Source organism: Nematolebias whitei, chromosome 15, assembly GCF_014905685.2.
Source record: "Nematolebias whitei isolate Nwh7 chromosome 15, NemWhi1, whole genome shotgun sequence".
Classification (NCBI taxonomy): domain Eukaryota; kingdom Metazoa; phylum Chordata; class Actinopteri; order Cyprinodontiformes; family Rivulidae; genus Nematolebias; species Nematolebias whitei.
In genome coordinates this window covers 33,747,208-33,769,014 of record NC_056512.1, presented here as the reverse complement: position 1 = coordinate 33,769,014, position 21,807 = coordinate 33,747,208, and the positions used below count along the sequence as shown (strand labels likewise).

The following is a 21,807-nucleotide window of genomic DNA, read 5'->3' as shown; positions in this document are numbered from 1 at the left end:
ATGCTGATTGAAATTACTTTCTTAGATATTTTTCTTTGTGTTGTCATCATCACAACATTCAAAGTATGGCTTGTATGACGGTACGTTTTGACTGAAATCTTCCCTGCTGTACTGGATGTGCATGATAGTGTCCACTCGCTCTTATATTTACATGGCTGTGTGCTGTTTCTCTGGTTAAACCTTGTCATTTATCTGTGTGAGTGCTCTTCTAATCCACTTGTGTATATCATAGCCTTAAGAGACAGACTCTTTCTCCCAGCAGCCCCACTACTCCCACGCACTCCCTCCCACATATCCTCCTCTGGTTGGGCTAATCATCGCCTGTCACTTTGCCACCCACCCACACACACACACGCACACATGCATGCATATACATGCTAACACATGCACACCCAACACATTTGCTTGCCCTCCATTATTTCTTTTTATTCCCTGCCACTGGTTCTATGGTCTTCCTCTTGTATCTGTCTTACTGTCGAAGGAGTGTAAGCACTTACTCCCTCAGTGTCAGTTGTGGCTTTCCAAGCCTTCTAAGGAAAATACAGCGTTCACCAGACCAGAGTTATTTATGACAATCCCAACAAGCCAGAGTTTGAGCATGTGAAGAAACAGGCCTGTTGTTTAGAGTTAGGGCTGTGGCCAAGATGATCTAATTTCTAGTGATTTCATTAGCCAATGTACTCATGACTTCTGTGCATTTGTTAAATTGTATAACAGATTCCTTGTAGTTATCCCTGTAAGTAATAGGATTCCAAAAACTTTTAAGCAGACATTGAAGCATAAAGAGGGTGATGTATGTAGGCCTGTCGCGATAAACAATAAATCAATTAATCGCACGATAAATGAAAATTATCGACCTCATTTTCATTTATCAGCTTTATCGTTTCTTCGTGTGTCTCTTTTTGAAGACACTGGATGACAAAAGGCTCAACTCCTGTGCCCTTACCCCTCCCTTTCTCTTTTCTCTTTAAAATCTGTTTGAATCCAAAATCGCGTTTTTGGATCGTTAAATGCAGCTAAGCTGAGAAGCTAAGCTACGAGCTAAGCTAACAGGCCGACCTCGGGGGGGAAAAAAACTTCCATCTTGTCGAAGCTCAAAAATTCAAAGTTCAAACCCGTGCCTTCGTGTAAAAAGTTTTTTTTCTCTGCAAAAAGAAGCTGAGAACTTTCGTACTGATATTTTTAAATTAAAAGCTTTGTGTGGCATGCTATGCTAAAGAGCTCAAACCACACAGAGCGTCCGCCATGTTGAAAACTGAAAAAATGGAAGGCGAGAGAGCCCATGGGGCCTCCCTCCCATTTTTCTTAAAGAGACGATTCTCGCTCCCTCCACGTCCATCCTTCGGTTCAAACAGTCTTATATTGGCGTCCGGTGGTCAAAAAAGGTACTACACTCAAAACAAATTAACCAATATTTCTTCTTAAATTTTACAATAATTACTAATTATTGTCAAATTTCAAACAATGTTATTGCTTATTGCAATAATTTCTGAGACAATTAATCGCCCAGTGAAATTTATTTTCATGACAGGCCTAGATGTATGTTATATTTTACAGTTCCAAAGCACTTTGAATTTAATTTACTGTACAAATCTATTAAATAAAAGTCTCACGGGGAATGAGTTGCTGCATGATAGAATAGTTCTGAGATCAGTTTAGGCACTTGCTGCAGAAGTTGTTTGACTACAAGATTGTTTACACCCCACCAGAATCATAAAAACGTTCTTGCCCTCAGGTAAAGCCGTTGAGAGCTCCTTTGTGGCTGCTTTGTGCTGGCTGGGTGTGTTCCTCCGTGCTGCCCTGCACAGGCAGAGTATCACTGTCTGGACTTGTAGGATTAGTGTGAAAGTCAAATCAGAAACTTGGTGTGAGCTAAATTCAAGCATTCAAAGAGCACATTTGTTTTTATAGAGTAATCTAAACTCTTCCTGAACTATTGAACATGATGTGTTTTTTGCAACCTGGGAAAGATTAAGTCCATTAAGCTAGAGGAAATCAAATATCTTATCAACTTCTGGAAGCCCTTTAATTACCACATCTTATTAACGCATTATGCACGATTCAGCACAAATAATCTTTTGGGAAATAACATGCATTAGGAAAAAAAAAATTATTAAGCCATATTTGACCATTAGGGATAGCTGCCAATACTCCACCCTGCGCTTCAGAACATTCACACACAAAAACTCCCATTACTTCTATTGTCAGAAAAAAAGAGTTCATACAGGGAAAATGAGGCTGAAAGCTGATGTAGCTTTGGTATGTGTGTGGCGTGTGTGTGTAGAGTAATGGGTCTGGGCACAAGCTTTTAATTTCTGACAGAAAATGGATACTGCTGAAACTGCTAAATGAAAAAAGTGTTTGCAGATGAGGCGTTCACTCTGAAATGGACAAACGCTTATGAGTGCACCAAAAAACCTGTCTTTTTTTTCTGGCAGTCCTTCTTCGGTGTGGCCTACCTCTCCTCTAGCACGTCCCTGTTTAAATGAGAGCAGAGGAACTCTTTTCTTAGCTCTGTGCCACCTTCCCCAGAGTCCCTGCCTTCTCCTGCTCTATTTCTGAGACACACACTGCATGATGGGAAGCCAGTGGCCCCTACCGTCTCACTCAGAGCACATTGCCCTTCGTTTTTTTTTTGTTTTTTTTTTGTTCTGAAACCACAAGTTCACAAGCAAGTTAAATCAGAAGCTACCCTTCAATCAGGGGAGGGTTGTAGCATGCAGCAGTATTTATATTCACAAAATAAAGCGTACGGTTTTAGTTGAGGTAATAAAAAAGAACGTCGAGTTGGAAAACACAATACAATGTTGTATAAACAACACAAATTCCTCAGTGCCTGTAGCTGACAATGATGTATGCCATAACTTACACAAAACACTATGTTGCTAGGCAACTCTGTTGCTCTTGATTGGTTAAAATAACAGCGTTCTGCAAATCCAGCACTCGATGAAGGTTGCCGTTTCTCTGTTCATTTAATGGGCATATTGAAGTCCTCTAACTTTTTTGTCTTACAAAAGAAAAAGGTGGTTAATCTTATTTAACTTAAATATTAAGCATAACTTTGAATCATTGATATATTATTACACACAAAATTTTCAATTTACAATTTTGAATCCCACAGCCAGTTATCGCTACATTGAGTCGTTGAGCCGTCTTATGGACTCGCCATTACACAAGCAGATGGTTTCAGATTGTGACTACCAGGGCTGTCACGATAACAAATTTGCTGGGCGATTAATTGTCTCAAATCATTGTGATAAACGATATTGTTTGAAATTTGACAATAATTAGTAATTATTGTAAAATTAAAGAAGAAATGTTGGTTCATTTGTGTGTAGTGCCTTTTTTACCACTGGATGGCAGTATAGGGCAGTTTGAACCAAAGGATGGATAGTGAGGGAGTGAGCAGCGTGTCTCTAAGTAAAATGGGAGGGAGCCCCCTTGACGTGACATGGACTCTGTCTCTTTCCTTTTTTTTCGATTCTCAAAATGGTGGATGCTCAGAGTGGTTTGAGCTCTTGGACATAGCATTTTTCGCACAAAGCTTTTAATTAAAAAACCTCACAAGTTCTCAGCTTCTTGTTTTAGAGAAAAACAACTTTTTTACATGAAGGCCCGGGTTTCAACCGTGAATTTTGGAGCTTCGACAAGACGGAGTTTTTTTTTTTTTTTTTTTCCCCAAGGTCGGCCTGTTAGCTTAGCTCATAGCTTAGCTTCTTTAACGATCCAAAAACGCAAATTTTCACGGCTAAAACAGATTTTAAAGAGAAAGAGAGAGGTCAGTGAGGGGCACCGGAGTTGAGCCTTTTGTCAACCAGTAACTTCGGTAGAAAGAAAAAAGCTCAAAGAAACGATAAAGCCGAAGAATGAAAACGAGGTCGATAATTTTCATTTATCATGTGATTAATTGATTTGTTTATCGCGACAGGCCTAGTGACTACCTCCTTAGCTGGCCCAGAGGCATCTCAAAGGTGGGTCAGCTTCAATCAAAGGTGGGTCAGCTTCAATCAAAGGTGGGTCAGCTTCAATCAAAGGTGGGTCAGCTTCAACCCATCATGCCACCTCAGTAGTTTCACAAATTAAACTGAGGTGGGAGAATGACCTCTTGGCCCAGTTTGAAAATTGTTCTGTCATATGGGCTCGTAGATATTAAACTCCGACTACTACCACAGAATACTCGTACAGTATTTATCAAAATAATTTCCAGTCAAAAGAACATTTGTTGATCTAAATACAGATTGTAATGTCTCAGAAATGCACTTCTGTTTTAAGGCAACACATTCTGCACTTTAAAGCCAGGTTGCTTCTTTTTATGGGTTATTTGTTTAAAGTATTTCAGTGAGTGAGAAACTGTCGTTTTTACATGTAGATAGATATTCTGTACTATGGGAGAGGTGGTGCAGAGGTTGGAGAAGGTGGGCCTGTGATTGGAAGATGGCTGGATCAACTCCCAGTACAAATATCATGTGGGTGGGATAGGTGAAACACCCACACCTGCCTCCACCCTCTTTTGCCCCACTCTGTGCCCTTGAGCAAGGCCCTTAACTCAATCATCTGCTCCCCCAGGCGTCCTAGATAGCAGCTCTCTGCTCCGCACAGAGGACTGTGGTAGCTCGGTGGTCTGTGGTTGCATCAGGAAGGGCATCCGGTGTAAAAACAATTGCCATGTTTTTATGCGACTTAGTTCACTGTGGCAATCCCTAAAGGAGGGAGCAGCCAGGAAAAAAAATGTTCTGTGCTAATTATAAAAATTAGTTCTAGTCATATAAAGTATAATATAAGGCATTTAGATGTACTTTACATAATATCTATGGTCTTTGATTTGTTTATTTTTTGACAGAAAAACAACCTCTGCTGAAAAGTTAGTGCAGCCTTAGAAATATTTCTTTAGAATTGCATTTAACTGCTGTTTTGTTTTTGCAAATAAGGACAAAATAAAACTATTTAAATAACATTCTCATTGCAAAATAAAACCTGTCCATCAATGTTTCCTTTCAAATTTGCATATTCAAACATTAATATTCTGTTCTTTGGGCTAACCCACTGACAAACTGTACAAGCTGAATATTCACTCTGCCCCTCTATGCATCTTAATATATAGTTGTTTTATTTGTTATTGTCTCTGTTCAGGCACTGCGATTCATTTAGACAAGAAAAGTGGCATTTAAATACTACTACTAATAATAAATATGTTGTAGGGTTTTATCCCTTGTGACCCTTGTGGAGCAAAAGGATCGTCATAATGTAAAACAAGAAGCACTATAAGCAACGTAATGTGGATAATGAACAGAAATTCAATATTTTGGACCTCAACTCTTCTTTCAGCTGTTCTCTGTTCAGGGGTCACTACAGAGAGTCCTCCTCCCCCATCTCACTCTGTCCTTACATCCTCTGTCTATTCTGAAGTTCAAATGTTTTTTTTTTTCATTTCCTTTTTCTAAACATATCACTTTTTAAGTGTTATGACTCAAGTTAGAATAAAATACACAATCTAATTTTATCTTCCTAACATTGTTTAATGCATATTTTACGACATTAATAGCAGGTTTAACATTTAAAAGCAAATATTCTGAAGTCGAGGCAAAGTACGAAAAGCTACACTAAGAGGTTGTATGTATACTTTGTTGCTCTTTTAAATATAATGATTTGGTAAAAATAAGGACATGTCAGCTTAGAACATGGCCAGGATTTTGGTTCACAGATGCAAGATAATCTGAATATGCTACGTATTTGCTTAGACCATCTTTGAATTTATGTCAGATTACTTGTAACGGCTCTCTGGCCTACTTCTGTTTGGCAACTGCACAATCCGCATGTTAAACCTTCATTATGGCCTAAATGCATGACACCATTGCTAGAAAAAAAATATGAATTGTGATGGCTGGGGTTCCAGTTTTAGCAGTGTGCCATAAATGCGCCAGTAGTTTTCCTTTATGAGGAGACTGGGTGAAGAGTTCAAACAGAAATGATCATTCAGTTTAGGAAACTTGTAACAAGATATGCGTTTGAATGGAAGAAATAAGTGAACCATGAGCTTCCCTTTCTTACAGTTTAACCACATTTGGATCTTGTATTTTCACAGAAGGTGCACTCAGTTTCAAACAAACACACTCGCACTGCACTTCAGAGTCTCAGCTATTACCTGTGTCTCACACATTTTATACTTGCTCACTTGTTTGTTTCCCTTGTGACTTGTTATGTGAGGTACAGTGCATGTTGAACTGAAGACAGATTCCCCATGCTGGGGGGGGGGGGGGGGGGGGGGCACCACTCCCCTCTGTTGGAAAGTGTATATGCTTATGTAATAGCTGATAGTAAGGGTGGAGATCTTCAAATGGGATTTTGCAACACATTTTGTAGCACCGCTCCTCATCTAGCAGCTTCTCCCATAGCAACGACCCTAGCATATCCTGCTTCCATGACAACCCCTAGTGAATCTGGTTTGACCTTCACTAGTGATTCAGTGTCTCTCCATCCACCTCCATTCTTCCTCTGCAGCCCTTCTATCACTCTCTCTGTTCAGTATTGCAAACTTCCACTATTTTTTTTCTCCCTTCTGCTCAATAGCCCACATTTCGTTTCGCTGCTTCTTTTTTGTATCTCTCCACCTGTGTGGGCGTAGCATGGCTGCCGTTACACAAGCAGTCAATACATCCACAAGCTGATGTCATGCTTCAGGAGAGCCTGTTCATATGCACACAAGTCCAGCAGCTATGCATTCTTCTGACTCAGTGTTTTAAGCTAGCAGGCGTGTAGCTGCTTGTTTCAGAGCTGCAGGTGCAGATCAGCCTCAGCTTTCAACAAAGACACTATTGTTTCCAGTTTGCTGAGGAAACCAAGGATGTCCAAGCAAGCTGGGAAATATTGATACAGTAATGGCATGGGTTTTTTATTTTTTTTTTATTTTTTTTTTTACTCTCTGTGTGTGAGAGTGTGCTTGTTTCTGTGGGAGATGACTTTTTATCACAGGATATCAACCTGCTGTGTCACTCTTGGGCTCTGCAGATTTCAGGCTGACGGCTCTTACTCCAAGTCTCGCAGGTCGTGTCGTGCCTGCCAAATGTTTTCCTAGCAAAACATTGGCGTTATTATGCCTCTGTACTAATTGTTGGTTGAATTATCAGACGCTTAAATGCACTTGTTGGTTCCAGCCCAATTTTCTGATTATTGGTGTGCTGTGGTATTAAAATCACCATGGTAACCATTTGCATTTCCAAAGCACGATTTCAGTTTCTTTTTCTCATGCTTTGACATTGCACAATGCGCAGTAATTAAAAACTGATGACAGATGCGTATCTCTTACAGATTCTGTCTGTTCTTCACCTTTCTGAAACCTCTCCTACTGGTTCTCACGACATGCATCTGAGTTTTTGTCTCCAGCTTTGGATGGATACTCATTAGTTACTTGATCAAGCTAGCTGAAGTAGCCAACAAAATGACAGGGTTTTTAAGCTCGGAAGGCTGTGATCAGGGATGTGTAAGCTGCTTAACAGTCCTGCTGGGAAATGACAGGATGCTTCTTCTGCTCCTGTGAGACACGAGATAAGCTGAAAGGTTGCAACCCGAGCAAAGGCTTGGTTGTGTTGCATAAAGCAAGATGAGCCCATCAAGAGTAATAGTTGCGCTGAATGAAAGAGGTGATGCCATAAATATCCTTTTCACACAATTCTTTCTTTTGATCCCATCACTTGAAGGCTTCTGGTCATTAGCAACATAAAAACAGTTTAGTTTTCCTTCTTTGTCTGTGTTTAGTTTAAAGACACACAGATACAAGACCCTGCTCCTGCATCTGAAAAATCCTTGTTTGTAGTTCAGACATTTTTGTCTTTTAATTGTTGACATCAGCACGTTGCACATTTACATAGCACCTGCCAAGAGTCCTGTTGGCATGCTTCACACGAAGAATGAGCTGCTCACTCATTCAGCCATTTCTGACAATCAGCTGCATGAAACGAGTGGGATTAAACTTTACGCCTAATGAGGCAATTCTTTAAAGGATTTATAAAATGGAGAAACTAAGAGGAAAAGCAATAAGGTGCAAAAGTAGAGCAGCATGGGGTAGAAGTGTGTTTGAGTAATAAATCTTACTAGTTGTTCAACACAAAGTCCTGAACTTGAGCATTTTAGGCGTTTTTCTTAATAAACTGTTTTGCTTTTTATACTATAGAAGAAATAATTGCAAGTATATGTTGGAATTTTATTTTGGCAACTCCTTTGTCTACCAGTGTTTTTCCCGGTGCCTATTATGTGTTGCATTTTTCCTTCTTTATATGGTTTAAAGTACCAACCTTCTGCTTCTCAGCTTTCATTCGAGCCCACTCTGTCACAGTCTCTACATTGTTGCCAATTTTGTTGCTGCTTGCTGCCTGAGATGGAGACCACTCCAAAGCCTTTTTGGTGCAGAACAAAAGTTTGTACTGAAATCACTTCAGCACAAGTTCTGCTTTCATTTGCAAAGTGACTTAAGATTTTAGAAGCACTCTTCTGTGGATTAAAGCTCATAAAATGATACAGCAGGAAAGTGTGTGGACTGAGGCAGAAAATAAAATCTGACAATTAATGTCAGAGGCCTCTGATGCCTCCTAATTAAAACAAAAACAAACAAAAAAAAAAACGCTGGAGTGATAGTGATATATTTTAAATCACATTTTCAGCCATGTTTTAGTTTAACCATATAGACTGGCTGAAAGCAAAACAAGAAGCCACATCGCTGCACAATTTACAATTTTTCCAAGTGCGATAGAATTATTTACTTGCTTAAATTCACATCATTGGCCAACTTCTGAACTTTTCATACTCCTTCTGAACGCTGGTTGTGCACAATGTCTCAAAATGAAGCCAACGGGGCTTTGGACTTTCTGGTCAGAGAATTGTCCGTCATGTTTCTGTCTGTTTGGATTGCTCAGTCTTTCCACCAGGTCTCTACTTGTACGTGTCCTTCGCTCAATGTGCTTTTTGTGTTCCTTTTTCTTGACAATGCACTGCAAATTCAGAAGAGGGAGACTGTAGGTATTAAAACTAAAATACTAGCTGCATGACCACTCTTTGTCATTTTGGGTCGTACCTGATTTTTTTATATATATATATATATATTAGACTAATCTTTGACCTGTTAAGTTATAGTTGGTTATATCTCCATGAGTTTGCCCACATTTGAAAATCCTGCGTGTTCTGCCTTTTTTTTTTTTTTTTTTACTACATTATCTCCATTTTACTTTGTTACACTTATCATCTCATAAACACTTCCATCATGTTCCTCATTGTCCCAGATACAAAGTGCTTGTTGTATTTGCTTTTTAAGTTACTAGTTGGGCTTTTCTCAGGTTTTTTTTCCTCTCTTGCTTTCAATGTTTCATGTTTGTTTCTCTAGTTTTCTTCCTCCTTGCAGCTTTCTGCTTGTGTTATAGAGTATTCATGTGTTTTCTCCATGTCTCTCTGTGAAGGGGATGTGCTGTTCCAGATGGCTGAGGTCCACAGACAGATCCAAGTGCAGCTAGAGGAGATGGTTGGTATTCTAATCTTGAATGGTTCTTTGGGTGTGCGATTTAACAAAGATCTGTTATATTCAAGTTCTTTTCAAACAGAACAAGGTGCAATAACAGTGCCCAATTCAGTTCAATTATGTGGCTCTGCTTCACGATGTTCCTGGAACAGTTTGCTCAGTCGTGGCACCAGTTTCTCTAAGCTCCTCAGTTCAGGAAGATAAATGGCGTTTAAATGATTATAAACTGAATAAGCACACAAAGTGAGCTTATTTAAACACAAACGGAAGAACTGCAACTAAATTGTTTCTTTATAAGTTGAGCAAAACGAGTCTGCTAGGTTAGTCGAGCCACTTTTTATTTTATGAAATATTAAATATAGCAGAAAACTTGCAGATTGTATCGTCATGTGACTGTCAAACTCGAGCCACAGGCGAAATCTGGTCCCACAAGATGATAGTTAAATGTAAAATATTATATCTCTTCTAAATTTTCTTAAAAAAAACAACTGATAAATGCATCTAGTATAGACTTCTCTTGCCAGCTGGCTCAGTTTGAAGCCAGAAAAAAGGCTGGGTCATTCTATCAGTATTGATTCCGATGTGGAAAGAGTAACGGAACGTCAAGTGAGATGCATCAAATTCTTGTTCGTGAACCTGCGACCAAGAAAATATATTGGGTATCTGACTCGAGTTTATATATCAGCCGAAAGTGGCCCATGGCTCAGATAGTTTTTAAATTTGGGCTCCTTTTGGTAAGCGAGTTTGACACTCCTAGGTCGGGAACATGTTTTGCATGAATCTATACTGCGTCTGTTTCTGTCCACCATACATGTCTAAAATAAAATGTCAGGGATTTGATCAAAACAAAAGGAAAACAAATCATGTTCACGTGTTCAGTAAGTAGGTTAGCTGATGTTAGTGTAGTCTGCTCATTGTTACTCAGTGACAACATGAATTAATCTGATCTGTAAAATGAAACCTGGAAATGCTTTTGCAACATTGCTACAAGGACCTGTGCAAACATGAAGCGGGGGCCTCGTGCTAATAGAAGTCCACAGTTCATAGTAACATGGAAAAAGTTTAGTTTCAGCCAAAATGTAACTGAAATAGGTTTTAACAGCTAAAAATTCTGAACAGTCCCTTTTGATTTTAATTTAACTAACTGAAATACAAATGATTAACCTTAATAAAACATTTGTAATCCACTTTGTATGTAAAGTTGTTTTAAACTTTAAACGTGAATCCTCGTCTGATCATTGGTGTGAAGGTGAGCAAAAGTTTTAGCTTTGAGAATTTTCATTTTCTACTGTAAAGGTCCAGTTTTTTATGGGATTGTACTGTTCTCTTTGAGTCAAATCTTCTAAGGCTGTTCTTGTTACTTAACAAACGTAACGATGAAATTATAAAACAAATCCTAGATCTTTCTGCATTCATGTCCAAAGATTTGGATGAAGAAATGGACAGTCTCAAAGTTTAAAAAGTGAGAGTCTCTGTGCAGTTGGACACATCCCAGAACTCACGTAAAAGCTCTGGTGGGATTATATTCTCATCAATACACAACAATATATCACACAAATCCAGATCAAAATTTTAGCAGAAATTTCACTCAATTCAAAATGTGGCTAAATACAAAATATAATCAATAATTAATTAAATCTAATAACTGGATGAAAAGATTTTTTGAAAACTTGATTAAATTAAAAAAATTTTTTTATCAAGTTAGTACACTGAAAAAGTGTCAGCCGACCACATAATGATAAAAAAAAAATCTTCAGAAATATGTATATACAGTAGTCCCTCGCTACTTTGCGGTTCGACTTTAATGGACCCTTTCGTGGTTTTTCAAAATAAGATTGGACATGACACACATTTGGCTGATTGATGGATGAGCCACACAAGCGACATGGATTGTTTTATTTAAAATAAATTATTTTAAATGATTCAGCACCTGCTAAATCGTTAGGTGCAGGGAGAAGCTCCGTCCTGCAGCCTGTCATGATCTCTGCTCTCTGCCTCCTGCGGCTCTCTGCCACGCCCACATTTCTCCTCCGTGCTGCAGCAGCTTTGTGAAGGGTCCCCTAAACCCCGCAATAAACAAAGACTACTGTGTGTGTGTGTGTATATGTATGTATGTGTGTGTATATATATATATATAATTAGTTAAACAGTGATTCAAATACATATGTGATCTGCAAAGTTAAAGTTTCACAGGCTAGAAATTTGTTGTTAAAATGCTCAGCAAGTGAGCAATTGTTACTTAATGAGTAACACATTCTTTTGTTTTTCAGCTGAAGTCTTTTCACAATGAACTGCTCTCGGAGCTTGAGAAGAAGGTGGAGCTGGATGCTCGATATTTGACTGTGAGTATCTGAATCTGTCGCTCAGTCTCTGAAATCAGAGGATTACTGTATGCTGCAAAGCACACTGTTGAGCTTATGTTAATAAATGCATGTGATGTTGCATCAAATCATTTGAAGCAATGTGAAATAAAGTGATCTCAGACATGGCTGTGAAGCTGTGTTAAGTGTTGAGATCTGCTTTAAAATCAGTTTCTGCAGCATTTCACATCTAATAAACCATCAGGGGTAGACTGATTATAATAAGCCCCTTGTAGAGCGTGTGTAAGAGCTGCAGAGTGGGTCTACGTGTGATATCTTTAGAATGAGTGGGCTGCAGCCCAAGTGTACAGCACTTCTGCTGTGCGTTGTTTTGGGGGATGGGATAATGTTGACATTATTTTATTGTTTTGTTGAAAGAAAAAAAATTATAATAAAAGCTGCTGTAGCTCACAGCTACTCACACATTTAGTGTAATATTTTTATATTAAATTGAGAAAAGCATTTTCTGATTTAACATATGTACTGTATCAGTAAATTAGGATCAAGTTCAGATTAAATCGAACGTCCTGTAAACTCCAAGTAATCGACACATTAAATGCGTTTTTATTTTCTGAACAAGTATATTTAAACATAAAAACATCTACAGTTTCCAAAATATTTTTGTTCTTGATTTTGTATGACTGCATTTTTTTCTGATCCATCACAGCAACAATTGCAGTCACTTAGTTTCAGAACAAATTTTAGCACATGCTGAAAAAATATAGCAGATTAGTTTTTTGCTGAGTTGTCCTGGGTTAGGAGAATAATCTGCTACACGTTTCTGTCAAGATGGTACAGTGGCCATGAGGTGTAAATGAACAGCATTTGAAAAAACAGAATTACATTTAAAAAAACACAAGCAAAACAATGAAAACACATTTATAAAAAATAGAATTACATTTGAAAAAACAGAATTCCATTTGGAAAAAACGGAATTACATTAGAAAAAAAAAAAAGAATTGCATTAAGCCTAAGCGGAAGTGGCCGGAATTACATTTGGGAAAAACAAATTTACATTTGAAAAAAAAAAAAAAAATGGAATTACATTAAGCAAAACCAGAAGTGATGGGGTTTGTTTTTAGTGATTTTTTTAATTTTTTTTTTTTTTTTTTACTTTATTTATTAGTTACGTTTATTTATTTTTTTCAAATGTAATTCAGATTTTTCGAATGTGATTCCGACCACTTCCGCTTTGGCCACTTCCGCTTTGGCATAATGTAATTCCATCCATCCATCCATCCATTTTCTTTACCCGCTTATTCCATTTTGGGTCACGGGGGTCGCTGGTGCCCATGTCCAGCAATCACTGTGCGAGGGGCGGGGTACACCCTGGATGGGTCGCAAGTCCATCACAGGGCCACATAGAGACAAACAAACATTCACTCTCTCACTCACACCTAGGGACAATTTAGAGTTACCAATCAGCCTAACATGCATGTTTTTGGACTGTGGGAGGAAACCGGAGTACCCGGAGAAAACCCACGCATGCATGGAGAGAACATGCAAACTCCACCCAGAAAGGCCCCTGGACCGGGGTTTGAACCAGGGACCTGCTCGCTGAGAGGCAGCAGCTCTACCAGTTGCGCCACCATGCTATAATGTAATTCCATTTTTTCAAATGTAATTCCATTTTTTTTTCAAATGTGTTTCCAGTCTCTTCCACTTTAGCTTAATATAATTCCATTTTTTCAAATGTAATTCCTTTTTTCAAATGTAATTCAGTTTTTTCAAACATGATTTCGACCACTTCCGCTTTGGCCACTTCCACTTTGGCTTAATGTAATTCTGTTTTTTTTTTCAAATGTAATTCCATTTTTTCAAATGTGTTTCCAGTCACTTCCACTTTAGCTTAATATAATTCCATTTTTTCACATTCAATTCTGTTTTTTCAAATGTTGTTTTGTTGTCTTTTTTGAAATGTTGTTCATTTACACCTCCCGGCCACCGTAAGATGGTGCTCACAAGATTACAGAAAGTGTCAGGCATTGCACAGAGGTCAGAATGAGGGCTTAAACCCAAACTGACCTTTCTGATTCTAATAAGATTTAGGCAGCACACTTCTCATCTTGTTGGAGCAGACGGTGGTTCAGTTTCTTGGTATGAAGGTCAGAGTCCACAGACTTCAGTGTTTTGACTCCGAGGTTCAGTTGTTACAGAAGAAGGGGATTCAGACTATCCTCTTGTTTGCACACTTTGACCACAAAAACAAAGAACAAAGTTTTTATAAAATCCAACCGTCTTCCCTCTTCTGCTCAATGCAGGATTTTCTATAAGGGCAAGAGGTTTTTTTAACTAAAAACCTTAAGCAGAACTCACATTTCTAGCTTTACCATGCACTCACCTGTGGGGTCTGTGTGGTGTTAATGTCTTCACCTGTCCTCTAAAGGCCTTGTGTTGATGATCACATGCAGCCCTGACTCGTGTGACCTCACACTGAGCGCCGACAGAAACAATAAAACTCAGTCAAAAGGTGACATCAAATTCACAACGAGCAGAAAAACGAAAACAAGGTTGCTTAAATAATTTAAAGGCATAGCATTCCTCAAAGGAATGTAGATCACCTGCTGCCTTTCGTGCTTGTGTTTTAGACCAATTTCAAATGGTATGCATTCCGGATGCACGATATTGGATTTTTGGCCGATATGTTAAAAATGATTTGGCCGGTAACCGATACCAGTACCAATATTTTTTGTATACTTCCCTTTGTCAGAACATAGCCCTCTTATTTAAGCTTATTTGCTACAAAAATGTACAAAAACAGCTGTAAGAGCTGGTGACATATATTCATTAACAGTCATATGCACGGCACTTTAGCTTGTATTAAATGCAAAGTATTACATTTTATTTATTAGTATTAGTCACCTGCGATGCTGTCTCATTTGTGGAGGCTTGTTCCGGGTTCCTAGCCGCAGTGTGGGATCCTCTGCATTTATGTGCATGAAGGACAACCTTTTTAAGTTCAATTTTTTTTTGTCTATCCTTTGTGCCATAAGACAATGGGGCTAACACGACGTCCAAATGTCTGTGGAAAAACTCACCAAGCGCTATCGACTGTTAGCTTCTCGAAGACGTAGGAAACAACGGCTTGTAATTCGGGTAAGGCTACGTCAGAAAAATATCTCCGACTGTGGACGATGTAGCAAGGATAGTCCAAGAATCTTCAGAATTCAATATCCTCAATGGAAAAAAAACTTGCACACCGCCGACATTTTGATTTCTTCCTCTCCGTTGTGATCAGATCAGGTAGGCGCGCGTGACGTCATCACGTTGGGCTGCAGACATCCTTGTCACTACAAAAACAGCGTCTTTTATATCAGTGAGCTATTTTGATTGAATGATATTTAACTTTAATGCCAATATCGACCGATACCGATACCATGCCGATAATATCGTGCATCCCTAGTATGCACCACCTTATGCAATATCATCAGATGCAGAGGATATGTTGTGAATGCCTCAGCTTTTACTTCATCAACATTTATTTATCTATATGTATTTATTTGTGTAAACTTTTCATTCATTCAACCTTTATTTATACAAGCTAGTCTCACTGATCCACGAGGACTCATTTACAAGAGAGACCTGTTCCGGACAGAACATATAAAGTACAGACAACAATAACAATAATAATATACTACAGTAAAAATGCAGTTAAAATAAAAGTAGTGTTATAAAACAATAAATCATGGTGCCACAAAAGAAGGTAAAATACTAAACTTGACTGGGTTATATTCATTTAAGTGTTGTTTAATGTTGATTTGCTGTGGAAGCCAATTAATTGGATCGACTCCAAATGGTTTGAACCTTTTTGGCTATGGCTGCCTCAGAGGAGTTGATGGGGGGAGAGGGCGGACTCCAGAAATCATCTTATCACCATAAAACTGGTTGATCCACTATGCGAGTGTAACACTTATGGGACTGAGTTTGTTGTGGCTCCTCAGACTGATGAAGTCCTTTGGATGAAGGGTGAAACATTTCAATGCAAAAAACCATGAAAACCAGAGGACCTGACTTAACTTTGTTGGAATTTTTACTTGGATTATTGAGCATGAACTTTGTTGATTGACTCCAAATGTTAATCATTTGTAGATACGGTGTTCATCCAACTTCTCTGAAAGTTTCATTAAAATTCACAATTATGTTGAAGCCTTTCTTTCCTGTCAGTTGAAATTCAGCTGCAATAATGGAGCAACAACCAATGTTAGTTTATCGTTTTATCTCAGGGTATGAGGAAATTGAAAGAATGAGTCATTCGCTGCTATTTTCATTGAGTCACAAAGCTGATAAAGGTGTGAACGCTTGATTTGGTTCGTTTTAGACGCATATTTCAAGAAGGCAGCTAACTGAAATATACTAATTAGTAGGCAAACATAAAATGCCCTTGTTGGAAAAATTACTGCTTGTGAACTTTTTTCAATTTAGTTCTTTTTTGTCCATCTCAGACCTGCAGACCAGAACACCCATCTCTGCTGTAAAATCCCAACACATCGTCTGTGATGCTGAAAGTCTCTCGATGGCAGCAGCAGCTTATTTTCTGCTGCTTTTTCAGAATGCCCTGAGAATACCTGCTTATGTTCTCATTTTCATGCAGTATGCAAATGTGGGTTTTGAACCCCGTTCATAAGCACTTCTCTTCCAATTTTGCCTCGCACAGAGACCATATGAGCTTTCTCGCACCAGACACGGTTACCATAGCAACAGAGCTGCTAAAGCCAAGGAAACAAAGTTGTTTCCTTTCCTGATAAATAAATAATAAAGCAAATTAAATTAATAAAATGAAAGGATTGTGCTATTTAATTAAGATTTGTCACAAATTTCATGTTTATTTTAGTCTCCTTTGGACGGCTACGACTGATTTCTGATTGCTCACTTTGGGATGAAAATCATCTGAAGCTACATCAAGTAGCCTCGTCAGTAGCAGCGGATGTTTGAAGAGACGGTCTCGCAAGCAGTGTTGACAAAACAAACCTAAAAATTTTTTTAACCAATCTGGATTTTGTTTAGATTAATATAAATATAAACATTTCAATAATTTAAGAAGGTATTTTGAGGGTCGTCTAAGGTACAATAACGGAGGCAAAGTGCTTCTTGATCAAGTGCTGATGTGCAATAATCCTCCACACTATTAAAACCACCTTTTTAATATCAATCAGCTCTGCTTCATCAGGGCAGCAACACAAACTTTTCTGTGTTAGATTTTTGGTCAGTGTTAAAGTAGCATCCGATTGTCTTGCACCAGAACTTTGTAACAAAATGTATAACATCGACGTTGTTTTTGAATAAATATCCCAACATTTCAGAAAGTATATATATTCACTCTGTAAGGATTTAGGTTTAATCTATAAGTTGTTTATGAGCTGGGATTTGACTGACAACTTTTATAAGTTAAAATTTACTCACCTTTCTTCAATGCAAACTTTCAACTGTGGTCCTTTTTAAAATGTTTTTTTATTTATTGGGGACTGCCGTTGCAATACATGGAAGGCACTATTATTCTAAGTGTTTATTTATTTTTGTTCCGTCACTGTTAATGTGGTCCAAACCACAATGTGTACCCCCACAAAAGTTATATCAAAGTGACCAGCTCAATCTCTAGATGAGGGCTATTACTTTTATTGGCAATCGTAGTTACCATGGTGACGCATTTTATTTTGTAACACTCCTCACACTACTGCTGTCAAGTCACATGACTTGCAATGTAGATGTCCCTGAAGAAAACAAACTCGCTGTTGGATATGTTTTAAACTCACAGAAAGTAATCATCAGATAAATGTCTAGAACTGATTGTTTGGTGCCATTTCGATTCAAGATGGCTGCCACCGTTACCTCAGCAAACACAAAATTGACTAACTCAATCATTCTTCAATATATTGAGCTGATATTTAGTTTGGTTGTAGCTGAGAGCGACTTGTTATACATTCCTAATGTAAATCAAATATCCAAGATGGCCACCTTAGCTAAAAGAGAAAAATACTACAACTCGGTCATTTTCAGAGCGATTCGGCTGAAATTTGGTATAGTAGTAGCTGAGAGCGAACCCCAACACATATTAATTTGTCAAATCAACAATTTTAAATCGGCCTGGCAGTCCCCGTCAAAGTTTCTTCAGGAACTTTCTAGTTTATATTTTACTCCTTATTTTTGCACACAGGCTGCCTTGAAGAAATACCAAATGGAAAACAAGAACAAAGGGGAGAGCCTAGAAAAGTGCCAGGGGGAACTAAAGAAGCTGCGAAGGAAGAGCCAAGGCAGCAAAAACCCTTCAAAGTATGGAGACAAGGAGATGCAGGTGAGCCTCATGCTGAGTTTTTTTCTTAGAGAATGAAATTACTGTTTACTTATTCTCCTTCATTCACTTACACCAGCAATTCGTGCCATATCTAATTCACAGTAGATTTAGAAGTTAAGAATTAGAAATATTCTGTGTGGAACTAGAAAAACTCGAGTAGCACTTCAATAAATGTACTCTGTTGTTATATTGTTGCTCTGCTTGTGTCCATAGTCCCAGGTTTTGTAGAGTTTGCAATTTTTTTGTAGATGATTGGATGCGAGTCTTGGTGGGGGGAAAACAAAGATCTGACTTTTGTTCTGAAGCTAAAAGCACAGAAGCAAGATGGTGGAGGCAGAGGTGGCAAGGTGTCCTTAGTGGGAAAGCAAATTATGGCGCTTTGGTTATGAATTGTGCGCCCTCAACAATCCTTATTACATTTACACAGCTTCCACACAAACACACTGTACATAAAACAAATCGTAAGTGCTGAAGGTGCATTTTCAGTGTAGGTATACATAAAACTGTTAACTCAGTTACCCAAAGTGGTAAATTTGAAGCGACACTAATCTGCTTCAGACAGATGTATAAAATCTCTCCGTATCTGACTTATTTAAAAAAAAAAACGTGTTGCTGTTTAAAAGGGAAACTAAAAAGATCTTGCATAAAGGCAACCAGTAAGTAAAGTAAGCGGCCAGTAACTCAAATTGCTAACAAATTTTCAAGATGTCTGAATTTTACACTGAAAGACAAATGTACATAAGAAATCAAGTGTTCTGTGCTATGATGAGGGATCATTTATATAACAAACCAACCGATGACAAGCCCTTCAGGTGAAACAAACCCTTCGTAATGAGCCTCCACCGAACATTACTGGCTTTGTCACATTTAGTTTTCATCACATGACCACCTACCTGATTGGGGAAATTGGGTATCTGCATTGTCTCACACTCTTGAGGCTTCACTTTTGTTACTTTTGTTTAACTTGTTTGTTCTTATTACCAAGTCTTGTTACTGAAGTGAAAAAGAAAATGGGAGAAAATGTCAATCAAGCTTACAGGAAGCTGGAATTGGGACTGCAAAACTAACAGGTCAAGGCTTGCAGGGTTATTGCTGTGCTGCTGTCTGCTCTCTGTGAAGTGCATTCAGCAGTGTCAGGTAGACCAAAATGTCAGGTACAAACCAACAAAAAAAAGGGAAAAACAAACAACTGGACTTCTATTCTGAAGCTGAAAACTTCTTTAGCTTTAGAATAGAAGTCTAGTTTTTTTTTGTTTTTGTTTTTTTTACCGTTTACTGGATTGATAATGACGTAAATGACTGAGAAGCTTCACCACAATGTCAGGATACAAACTTTTCTCGAGTTTTCTCATTATAGACGGGTTCTTTGGTGCTCAGTTTCCACATCAAGGAGCACCTACTCTGTCCACTCAGTTTACATGCTGTCAAGCACACAAACCCAAAGACACACACACGCATCTACCTCCTCCTGTCTGCCGTGGTATGGCAGCGTGGATTGATCTGACTGCTGCGTCACATCAAGTTCGTTCCATTGTGTCAGAAATGTCTTGACGAGTTTCTGTATTAAGTGTCATCATAAGGCGTCCAGTTGGGCGCTGTGCTCAGGAGTCCGGTCGAGCATAAAGCAAATCTTGAATGGAAGCTCAGACTGTAGATCTCGCATCGGTAAATCAGTTCAAAGGAGTGAGTTGATGCTTACCTGTGATTTTTACCTGACTGATAGGCAATGATGAGTGCAATTGTTGCAACTGTGACGTCAATAACGCCTCAATCACTATATTTGGAGGAAAAATGGGACTAAAAGAAATCTGAGCAGAAAAAAAAGATCATTTTAGTTTCTGTTGTTAAACTATTCCCCAGGAACCGTTTGTAAAAGCTTAACCATTGCTTGCTCAAAGAAAACATCCATGTAAATGATTAATTTCACAAAATTCAAAGTTGGTTCAGGTTGTAGCCGAGATCCTTGTAGAGTTGAAAACCAACTGGAGGCATTTTTTACATCCTGAAGTACTGGGATGTTTGTGTTACCTGTACTCGTGATTTGTTTTATTTGGAGTCATGCAGATGTGTTAGTGATGTTCCTTCATATTAAAGAGTTTCAGGAGACCGTCGCAAGATTTGTCTAAGCACAAGATTTTCCACTTGCTATCCTACCATTGGTGCAAGTCCATATAGTTGGCATTTCTTTGCCAGTTCTTGGCTGAAGAGACTTCATTTTAATAGACACGTTTAACATCATTTCGAACATACATTAAAGTTGCCTCACACTCTTGCTGAGCGTGTATGACTGATCAGTTGGACCCATCTGTGCAGAGCTGTGGATTCATAATTTACAGTCTGTTAGCAGGAAAAAGAAAAAATCAATCTCCCTTTCTCATTTTCAGCCTGCTCACTTTCACTGATCATATCACGGCTGTGGGCGTGTGAGAGAAAACGTCAACTCGTGTGTGCCTGAGCCCACAGCTCCACAAAGACTGAGCGAGAGCCCTGCACTCCCACGAGACCTGTGCTTCACAATGACAGTCGTCCACCTAGAGAAGGAGCTCGGATTGTAACGGGCTGTGCAGTTTTATCGTGTGCACAAAGAGATGGTCTCTTTCAGGCAGTCAAAGCTGCAGAGACGAGGGCAGCGTTCTCATCCTCAGCACATTTGTTCGACTTCAAAAGATGAGAACTTTTAACTTTTTTTTTTCATTAAAAGTAGAAGTCTGAGTGCAGTCTGGCTTCATAGAAAGACTGAATCTGATTGAACCTTGCCTCTCATCATCTACGTGTTTGCCTTTTCTTCCTTCCCTGCTCTCCTCTGCCTTGAGACACTTCCACATGAATGGATGAAGTCTGCAGAAATGCTAATCATTGTATTATGTAGTTCAATGAAGGGTACCAAGGTACTATAGAAAGGGGTCTCATCAAGATAAACTCTTTTGTATTGCAAAGGATGTTAATAAGAGCTCAGGCAAAGTAAAACTCCATAAGAATTAATGCTGCAAGATGTTTAATTAGCTTATTTTCTTCAGCCTGGTGTCATAAAATTGATAAAGATCTTTCAATCTGCGTTTCACACCACGATTCAGATTTGGAGGGGGAAAGAAAAGCACACCTAACACATAGTTGTTGCTTTCAGTTGTGTTATGATTTTTAAATCAAAGAGTGGCATTGATGAAGAAACAGCAGACCCAAGCAGCTTGGATTCATGAAGAGAGAGGCTTTAACATCTCAAGAGGAAACTACGGCAAGCCAGTTAATCATGGAATACTTAGGCAGACTTTTAAAAATACTTCTCAGTCAGAATGAACATTTCAGCAATCCCAAGTACTGTTTTTGTGTCCGTTAACACTGGAATTATTTTGCATATCATCGTTCAGTAAAATAAAAATCCCTCCGTGTATATCAGCTCCAGATACCCACAAATAAATGGTTATCTGGAATAAATACCACAGATATCTGAAATCGACTTGGATTAGAAAAAAAACACACATTTTAGTTTCCTACAGTCTCCCTCTTACTTCTTTTCAATAATGAACATAACAAAAACTATTCCAAATATTTCTAGGTAAAATTTGAAAATGAAAACTTGTAAAAGTGCCATTAGGAACGTCTAATTCATTAAAGCTAAGTAAAAAGTAAAAAAAAAAGAAGAGTGCTTACAGATATTG

The 21,807-nt window shown here is 38.5% G+C and overlaps 1 protein-coding gene across 1 annotated transcript in view; it reads left to right on the top strand.

Annotated features, from left to right (window-relative positions):
• The window catches only part of baiap2a (BAR/IMD domain containing adaptor protein 2a), a 66,161-nt gene that overhangs the window by 27,750 nt on the left and 16,604 nt on the right, over positions 1-21,807 (top strand). Inside the window, exons 4-6 of the mRNA XM_037689032.1 lie at positions 9,444-9,505; positions 11,773-11,844; positions 18,014-18,151. Of these exons, the coding sequence (XP_037544960.1) occupies positions 9,444-9,505; positions 11,773-11,844; positions 18,014-18,151 (272 nt within the window). The remainder of the gene's footprint in view (positions 1-9,443; positions 9,506-11,772; positions 11,845-18,013; positions 18,152-21,807) is intronic.